This window comes from Oncorhynchus kisutch, linkage group LG24 (assembly GCF_002021735.2).
Source record: "Oncorhynchus kisutch isolate 150728-3 linkage group LG24, Okis_V2, whole genome shotgun sequence".
In the NCBI taxonomy this organism is placed as follows: Eukaryota; Metazoa; Chordata; class Actinopteri; order Salmoniformes; family Salmonidae; genus Oncorhynchus; species Oncorhynchus kisutch.
The window spans coordinates 44755635-44765947 of NC_034197.2; the positions used below are offsets into that span (position 1 = coordinate 44755635).

The window sequence follows — 10313 nt, forward strand, 5'->3', positions numbered from 1 at the left end:
GTGTACTACATTAGACCAGGACCCATAGGGGTAGTGACCAGGGTCCATAGGCGTAGGTCACTACTTTAAACCAGGACCCATAGGGGTAGTGACCAGGACCCATAGGGGTAGTGACCAGGGTCCATAAGGGTAGTGACCAGGGTCCATAGGGGTAGTGACCAGGGCACATAGGCGTAGGTCACTACTTTAGACCAGGACCCATAGGGGTAGTGACCAGGACCCATAGGGGTAGTGACCAGGACCCATAGGGGTAGTGACCAGGACCCATAGGGGTAGTGACCAGGACCCATAGGGGTAGTGACCAGGACCCATAGGGGTAGTGTACTACATTAGACCAGGACCCATAGGGGTAGTGACCAGGGTCCATAGGCGTAGGTCACTACTTTAAACCAGGACCCATAGGTGTAGTGACCAGGGTCCATAGGGGTAGTGACCAGGACCCATAGGGATAGTGACCAGGACCCATAGGGGTAGTGACCAGGACCCATAGGGGTAGTGATCAGGACCCATTGGGGTAGTGTACTACTTTAGACCAGGACCCATAGGGGTAGTGACCAGGACCCATTGGGGTAGTGACCAGGGTCCATAGGGGTAGTGACCAGGACCCATAGGGGTAGTGACCAGGACCCATAGGGGTAGTGACCAGGACCCATAGGGGTAGTGACCAGGGTCCATAAGGGTAGTGACCAGGGTCCATAGGGGTAGTGACCAGGGCACATAGGCGTAGGTCACTACTTTAGACCAGGGCCCATAGGGGTAGTGACCAGGACCCATAGGGGTAGTGACCAGGACCCATAGGGGTAGTGACCAGGGCACATAGGGGTAGTGACCAGGACCCATAGGGGTAGTGACCAGGACCCATAGGGGTAGTGTACTACATTAGACCAGGACCCATAGGGGTAGTGACCAGGGTCCATAGGCGTAGGTCACTACTTTAAACCAGGACCCATAGGGGTAGTGACCAGGGTCCATAGGGGTAGTGACCAGGACCCATAGGGATAGTGACCAGGACCCATAGGGGTAGTGACCAGGACCCATAGGGGTAGTGACCAGGACCCATTGGGGTAGTGTACTACTTTAGACCAGGACCCATAGGGGTAGTGACCAGGACCCATTGGGGTAGTGTACTACTTTAGACCAGGACCCATAGGGGTAGTGACCAGGACCCATTGGGGTAGTGACCAGGGTCCATAGGGGTAGTGACCAGGACCCATAGGGATAGTGACCAGGACCCATAGGGGTAGTGACCAGGACCCATAGGGGTAGAGACCAGGACCCATAGGGGTAGTGACCAGGGTCCATAGGGGTAGTGACCAGGGTCCATAGGGGTAGTGACCAGGACCCATAGGGGTAGTGTACTCCTTTAGACCAGGACCCATAGGGGTAGTGACCAGGGTCCATAGGGGTAGTGACCAGGGTCCATAGGGGTAGTGACCAGGACCCATAGGGGTAGTGTACTCCTTTAGACCAGGACCCATAGGGGTAGTGACCAGGGTCCATCTTCTGCACATCAATCACTACAGTGTCTAATTGGTATATTGTAATTACTTCACCACCATGGCATATTTATTGCCTTGCCTCTCTTTTCTTACCTCATTTGCACACACTGTATATAGATTTTCTTCAACTGTATTATTGACTGTATGTTTTGTTTATTCCATGTGTAACTTTGTGTTGTTGTATGTGTCAAACTGCTTTGCTTTGTTCTTGGCCAGGTCGCAGTTGTAAAGGAGAACTTGTGCTCAACTGGCCACCTGATTAAATAATGGTGAAATATAAAAAATAAGAAATCCCGTCAATACAGGACTAAGATTGAATCCTGCTACACCGGCTCTGATGCCTGCCGGATGTGGCAGGGCTTGAAAACTATTACAGACTACAAAGGGAAACCCAGCCGTGATTTGCCCAGTGACGCGAGCCTACCAGACGAGTTGAATGCCTTTTATGCTCGCTTCGAGGCAATCAACACTGAAGAATACATGAGAGCACCAGCTGTTCCGAAGGAAAGATATTCCACAAATTAACTTTTAACAAGGCACACCTGTTAATTGAAATGCATTCCAGGTGACAACCTCATGAAGCTGGTTGAGAGAATACCAATAGTGTTTTAAGCAGTCATTAAGGCAAAATGTTGCTATTATGAAGAATCTGAAATATAAATTGTATTTTGATTTGTTTCACACTGTTTGTATTACTACATGATTCCATATGTGTTATTTCATAGTTTTGATGTCATCACTATTATTCTACAACATATACAATAGTAAAAATAAAGATAAACCCTCCAATGAGTAGGTGTAGGTGTGTCCAAACTTTCACACTCCACACTGCCCTTTCATACCTGGACAAAAGGAACACCTATGTGAGAATGCTGTTCATTGACTCATCACTAAGCTAAGGACCCTGGGACTAAACACCTCCCTGTGCAACTGGATCCTGAACTTCTCAACTCTATTTCTTGAACTTCATTGTTGGTTAAGGGCTTGTATGTAAGTAAGAATTTCACAGTAAGGTCTACAACTGTTGTATTCGGCGCATGTGACCAGTTACCAGTTACTATGTGTTTAACATTGTTACCGGTCACTATTTGCACTGAGGTAAGAGTTGTTTATTATACAATATAAAAAGCAAACCTTTTCAAGACAAGTAACACAACGATCTATCAAACCTAATACTTTCTGTCATCTATATCTATCTATCCCAGACAGTGTGCAGGTCAGAATATAGCTCTCTGCCCCAGACAATGGACAAGTAACACGACGATCTATCAAACCTAATACTTTCTGTCATCTATATCTATCTATCCCAGACAGTGTGCAGGTCAGAATATAGCTCTCTGCCCCAGACAATGGACAAGTAACACAACGATCTATCAAACCTAATACTTTCTGTCATCTATAGCTCTCTGCCCCAGACAATGGACAAGTATCACAACGATCTATCAAACCTAATACTTTCTGTCATCTATAGCTCTCTGCCCCAGACAATGGACAAGTATCACAACGATCTATCAAACCTAATACTTTCTGTCATCTATAGCTCTCTGCCCCAGACAATGGACAAGTAACACAACGATCTATCAAACCTAATACTTTCTGTCATCTATATCTATCTATCCCAGACAGTGGACAAGTAACACAACGATCTATCAAACCTAATACTTTCTGTCATCTATAGCTCTCTGCCCCAGACAATGGACAAGTAACACAACGATCTATCAAACCTAATACTTTCTGTCATCTATAGCTCTCTGCCCCAGACAATGGACAAGTATCACAACGATCTATCAAACCTAATACTTTCTGTCATCTATAGCTCTCTGCCCCAGACAATGGACAAGTAACACAACGATCTATCAAACCTAATACTTTCTGTCATCTATATCTATCTATCCCAGACAGTGTGCAGGTCAGAATATAGCTCTCTGCCCCAGACAATGGACAAGTAACACAACGATCTATCAAACCTAATACTTTCTGTCATCTATAGCTCTCTGCCCCAGACAATGGACAAGTAACACAACGATCTATCAAACCTAATACTTTCTGTCATCTATTTTTATCTATCCCAGACAGTGTGCAGGTCAGAATATAGCTCTCTGCCCCAGACAATGGACAAGTAACACAACGATCTATCAAACCTAATACTTTCTGTCATCTATATCTATCTATCCCAGACAGTGTGCAGGTCAGAATATAGCTCTCTGCCCCAGACAATGGACAAGTAACACAACGATCTATCAAACCTAATACTTTCTGTCATCTATATCTCTCTGCCCCAGACAATGGACAAGTAACACAACGATCTATCAAACCTAATACTTTCTGTCATCTATATCTATCTATCCCAGACAGTGTGCAGGTCAGAATATAGCTCTCTGCCCCAGACAATGGACAAGTATCACAACGATCTATCAAACCTAATACTTTCTGTCATCTATAGCTCTCTGCCCCAGACAATGGACAAGTATCACAACGATCTATCAAACCTAATACTTTCTGTCATCTATAGCTCTCTGCCCCAGACAATGGACAAGTAACACAACGATCTATCAAACCTAATACTTTCTGTCATCTATAGCTCTCTGCCCCAGACAATGGACAAGTAACACAACGATCTATCAAACCTAATACTTTCTGTCATCTATAGCTCTCTGCCCCAGACAATGGACAAGTATCACAACGATCTATCAAACCTAATACTTTCTGTCATCTATAGCTCTCTGCCCCAGACAATGGACAAGTAACACAACGATCTATCAAACCTAATACTTTCTGTCATCTATATCTATCTATCCCAGACAGTGTGCAGGTCAGAATATAGCTCTCTGCCCCAGACAATGGACAAGTAACACAACGATCTATCAAACCTAATACTTTCTGTCATCTATAGCTCTCTGCCCCAGACAATGGACAAGTAACACAACGATCTATCAAACCTAATACTTTCTGTCATCTATATCTATCTATCCCAGACAGTGTGCAGGTCAGAATATAGCTCTCTGCCCCAGACAATGGACAAGTAACACAACGATCTATCAAACCTAATACTTTCTGTCATCTATATCTCTCTGCCCCAGACAATGGACAAGTAACACAACGATCTATCAAACCTAATACTTTCTGTCATCTATATCTATCTATCCCAGACAGTGTGCAGGTCAGAATATAGCTCTCTGCCCCAGACAATGGACAAGTATCACAACGATCTATCAAACCTAATACTTTCTGTCATCTATAGCTCTCTGCCCCAGACAATGGACAAGTATCACAACGATCTATCAAACCTAATACTTTCTGTCATCTATAGCTCTCTGCCCCAGACAATGGACAAGTAACACAACGATCTATCAAACCTAATACTTTCTGTCATCTATATCTATCTATCCCAGACAGTGGACAAGTAACACAACGATCTATCAAACCTAATACTTTCTGTCATTTAAAAAAATGGTTTCTCTACCATCTTATCTGACAGTAAAGAGCCGGTGTAGCTATGTCTTCCCACAGGGGTGACTTTATGTCTGTCTCCCAGAGGACAGGAGAGAATTAGTTGTGTGTGTCTCACAGCTCACAGATGTCCCTCTATTTTTCTCTGTCTCAATCTTCCATAGTGGACAGGTCAGAATATAGCTCTCTGCCACAGACAGTGGGCAGGTCAGTCTATATCTATCTGCCCAAGACAGTGGGCAGGTCAGAATATAGCTCTCTGTCCCAGACCGTGGACAGGTCAGTCTATATCTATCTATCCCAGACAGTGTGCAGGTCAGAATATAGCTCTCTGCCCCAGACCGTGGACAGGTCAGTCTATATCTATCTACCCCAGACAGTGGGCAGGTCAGAATATAGCTCTCTGCCCCAGACAATGGACAGGTAAGTCTACATCTCTCTGTCCTCACAGTGGACAGGTCAGTCTATATCTATCTGCCCCAGTCAGTGGACAGGTCAGTCTATATCTATCTGCCCCAGTCAGTGGACAGGTCAGTCTATCTGTGTCTGTCACACATTGTCTCTTCTACAGTGGACCAGTCAGTCTCTGTAAATCTCAGAGGCCGGTGAACTTGTCACCCTGCCAGGTCCCGTTGGTCTTGTTCAGAGAGGTGCTACTCCCATGTTTACTCTCTCCTGAGGCCTTCATGGCCAGGTCTGCTGCGTCAGCCATCGGCTGCTTGTCCTCTGCCTCCGTCTCCCGATGGTAGAAGTAGTTGAAGTTGGACACGATGACGGGGACGGGTAGGGCGATGGTCAGCACGCCAGCGATGGCGCACAGCGTCCCCACCATCTTACCGCCCATGGTGATCGGGCACATGTCCCCATAGCCCACCGTAGTCATGGTGACCACGGCCCACCAGAAGCCATCAGGGATGCTGACGAACTGTGTGCTGGGCTCGTCCACTTCAGCAAAGTAGATGGCACTGGAGAAAAGGATGACTCCGATGAAGAGGAAGAAGATGAGCAGGCCCAGCTCCCGCATGCTGGCCTTCAGGGTCTGGCCCAGGATCTGGAGCCCCTTGGAGTGTCTGGACAGCTTGAAGATCCTGAATACCCTGACCAGGCGGATGATACGAAGGATGGCCAGGGACATGTTCTGGCTGGAGTTCTGGTCCGGGGTGGTGACCAGCTCTGTTACCAAGGTGACGAAGTACGGGATGATGGAGACAATGTCGATGATGTTCATGAGGTTGTGGAAGAAGTTGCTCTTGGAGGGACAGACCACGAAGCGCACAACCAGCTCAAAGAAGAACCAGACGATGCAGGCCGTCTCAATGATGAAGAACGGGTCGGAGAACGTGGAGGTGATGGTTTTGGGTGTGGCCGAGGGCGAGGGCGGGAACAAGGACCCGAGGCCGCCCAACGATAGGTTCCCATTGAAAGGCATCAGATGCGTGACGGTGGTGGGTAGGACGGGGTCCAGGGTGTTATCCCTGAACTCCGGCAGCGTCTCCATACAGAAGATGATGATGGAGATAACGATGACAAACACGGAGACCAGCGCCACGCCGCGTGCCGCGTTGGAACTCTCGGGGTACTCGAACAGCAGCCAAAACTGCCGGTATATCTCGTTGGTCGGGAGAGGGATCTCCACTTCCTTGATGAAGCCCTCGTCCTCTCTGAACTGCTCCATGGCGTCGCTCCCCAGCTCATAGAAGACGATCTCATCAGCAAACACATCCAGTGGAACGTTGGCCGGACGACGGATCTTCCCTCCTGACTGGTAGTAGTACAGGATGCCATCGAAGCTGGGCCGGTTCCTGTCGAAGAAATACTCATTCCTCATGGGGTCAAAGTAGTCCATCCTCTTCATAGGGTCCCCCAGAAGGGTCTCAGGGAACTGGTCGAGGGTTTTGAGCTGTGTCTCGAAGCGTAGCCCGGCGATGTTGATGATGACCTTCTGGTCTCCGTCGTCTAGACCTGTCTTGTCCACGAACACATCCTCGCAGCACTCCTTAGCCAGCCGGCTGAAGATGGTCTCGCTCTGCATATGGGTCTCGCTACTCAGCAGCAACTTCCAGTTGGAGATCATGCTGGCACAGCTAGGACGCCCCCTCCTGCTGTGGGGTGGCATGACGGGTGATTGGGGCACATCCAGAGTATTGGGGGAGGGGTACGGGCAGGGGGAGGTATTCCTCCTGTGGGAGGAGTGTTCGGAGAGGTAGTGGTGCTGGGGAGTGGATGTGAGGTTGGGCTGAGGGGAAAGGAGGTGGTGGGAGCCGTGGATGGAGCAGTTTTCGTGGAGCATGTCGACCGTCAGAGTTGTGGTCTCGTCCGGGTTGTCTGGGTTACCCAGCTCATCTTCCAGACTTCTGTCTATGTCGTCCAGACTCTCAAAGTCCACTAGAGCCGCCTCCATGGCTGCTACTGCTGGGGGGGGGGGGGCTACTACAACTGCTTATACTGCTGCCACTACTACTACTACTAATAATAATACTAATACTACTGTTGCTGCAAGTACACCTAGACCCTGGTCCTTAAAACATGTCCCAGGACACTCAGAAGACTAGAGGTGTAGACCAGGGTAGACTAGTCCAAGAGACCTAGACCTTTAATACAGGTTCCAGAGAGAGTGAGGACAGGAGGTATAGACCAGGGTAGGCCCCTCCCGGTAAGTCTAGTCCAGGAGTGTTAGATCCAAGCCCTCTGTCCAGGTGAGAAGATCCACAGAACGGTAGACCTTAGCTGCCTATCAGAGGGCCAGTGTCTTCAGGCCAGTGTCTTCCCTGAGATGGAAGCAGTCTTGAGGGTAACAGGGCGATGGGCTTTCCAGCAGTCAACAGATGCTTCATCACCTCTGCGACACACCCTCTCCTTCTCATACCTGCAGTGGGTGGGGGGAGAAAGAGAGAGAGAGAGCATGTTAGTTTGTGTGTCTGACATCTGCAGCACATTCACTGACAGCCATGTCACCACTGGTTATAGTCGCTTGACACTGAAACCCTGATGCTTGGCACACACACAGGCACATTCATTGGAAAACCCACTGATATTACCAATTACATCAATTATTTTTTCATTGGCAAAATTAGAAAATTTAGGCATGACATGCCAGCAACAAACGCTGACACTACACATCCAAGTATAACAGATACAATTATGAAAGACAATAATTCAGACTGATAAACAGCTTCAAATACTATCAGACTGTTGAACAGCTCCTATTACCATCAGACTGTTGAACAGCTCCTATTACCATCAGACTGTTGAACAGCTTCAATCACCATCAGACTGTTGAACAGCTTCTATTACCAGACCATCAGACTGTTGAACAGCTTCTATTACCAGACCATCAGACTGTTGAACAGCTTCTAATACCATCAGACTGTTGAACAGCTTCTATTACCAGACCATCAGACTGTTGAACAGCTTCTATTACCATCAGACTGTTGAACAGCTCCTATCACCATCAGACTGTTGAACAGCTCCTATCACCATCAGACTGTTGAACAGCTCCTATCACCATCAGACTGTTGAACAGCTCCTATCACCATCAGACTGTTGAACAGCTCCTATCACCATCAGACTGTTGAACAGCTCCTATCACCATCAGACTGTTGAACAGCTCCTATCACCATCAGACTGTTGAACAGCTCCTATCACCATCAGACTGTTGAACAGCTCCTATCACCATCAGACTGTTGAACAGCTCCTATCACCATCAGACTGTTGAACAGCTCCTATCACCATCAGACTGTTGAACAGCTCCTATCACCATCAGACTGTTGAAATAATGGGGTGTTGTGATGTCATTATGGGGTGTTGTAATGTCATTATGGGGTGTTGTGATGTCATTATGGGGTGTTGTGATGTCATTATGGGGTGTTGTAATGTCATTATGGGGTGTTGTGATGTCATTATGGGGTGTTGTGATGTCATTATGGGGTGTTGTAATGTCATTATGGGGTGTTGTGATGTCATTATGGGGTGTTGTGATGTCATTATGGGGTGTTGTAATGTCATTATGGGGTGTTGTGATGTCATTATGGGGTGTTGTGATGTCATTATGGAGTATTGTGATGTCATTATGGGGTGTTGTGATGTCATTATGGAGTATTGTGATGTCATTATGGGGTGTTGTGATGTCATTATGGAGTATTGTGATGTCATTATGGGGTGTTGTGATGTCATTATGGAGTATTGTGATGTCATTATGGGGTATTGTGATGTCATTATGGAGTATTGTGATGTCATTATGGGGTATTGTGATGTCATTATGGAGTATTGTGATGTCATTATGGGGTATTGTGATGTCATTATGGAGTATTGTGATGTCATTATGGGGTGTTGTGATGTCATTATGGAGTATTGTGATGTCATTATGGGGTGTTGTGATGTCATTATGGAGTATTGTGATGTCATTATGGGGTGTTGTGATGTCATTATGGGGTATTGTGTGTAGATTGATGACGGGGAAGAAAATAAATTTTAGAATTAGGCTGTAACGTAACAAAATGTGAAAAAGTCAAGGGGTTCGAATACTTTCAGAAGGCACTGTGTTTGGCTGTGACAGAGAGCTCACTGTAGATGGCTGTGACAGAGAGCTCACTGTAGATGGCTGTGACAGAGAGCTCACTGTAGATGGCTGTGACAGAGAGCTCACTGTAGATGGCTGTGACAGAGAGCTCACTGTAGATGGCTGTGACAGAGAGCTCACTGTAGATGGCTGTGACTGACAGAGCTCACTGTAGATGGCTGTGACAGAGAGCTCACTGTAGATGGCTGTGACTGACAGAGCTCACTGTAGATGGCTGTGACTGACAGAGCTCACTGTAGATGGCTGTGACAGAGAGCTCACTGTAGATGGCTGTGACAGAGAGCTCACTGTAGATGGCTGTGACAGAGAGCTCACTGTAGATGGCTGTGACAGAGAGCTCACTGTAGATGGCTGTGACAGAGAGCTCACTGTAGATGGCTGTGACAGAGAGCTCACTGTAGATGGCTGTGACTGACAGAGCTCACTGTAGATGGCTGTGACAGAGAGCTCACTGTAGATGGCTGTGACACAGAGCTCACTGTAGATGGCTGTGACAGAGAGCTCACTGTAGATGGCTGTGACAGAGAGCTCACTGTAGATGGCTGTGACTGACAGAGCTCACTGTAGATGGCTGTGACAGAGAGCTCACTGTAGATGGCTGTGACAGAGAGCTCACTGTAGATGGCTGTGACAGAGAGCTCACTGTAGATGGCTGTGACAGAGAGCTCACTGTAGATGGCTGTGACAGAGAGCTCACTGTAGATGGCTGTGACAGAGAGCTCACTGTAGATGGCTGTGACAGAGAGCTCACTGTAGATGGCTGTGACAGAGAGCTCACTGTAGAT

At 47.3% G+C, this 10313-nt stretch overlaps 1 protein-coding gene across 1 annotated transcript; it reads right to left on the reverse strand.

Moving 5' to 3' along the window:
- Positions 1–5544: 5544 nt before the first annotated feature.
- LOC109881510 (potassium voltage-gated channel subfamily A member 10-like) lies at positions 5545–7350 on the reverse strand. The gene has a single exon (XM_031803675.1). The coding sequence runs from the start codon at positions 7348–7350 to the stop codon at positions 5545–5547; it is 1806 nt and encodes a 601-aa protein (XP_031659535.1).
- Between the last annotated feature and the right edge of the window lie 2963 nt (positions 7351–10313).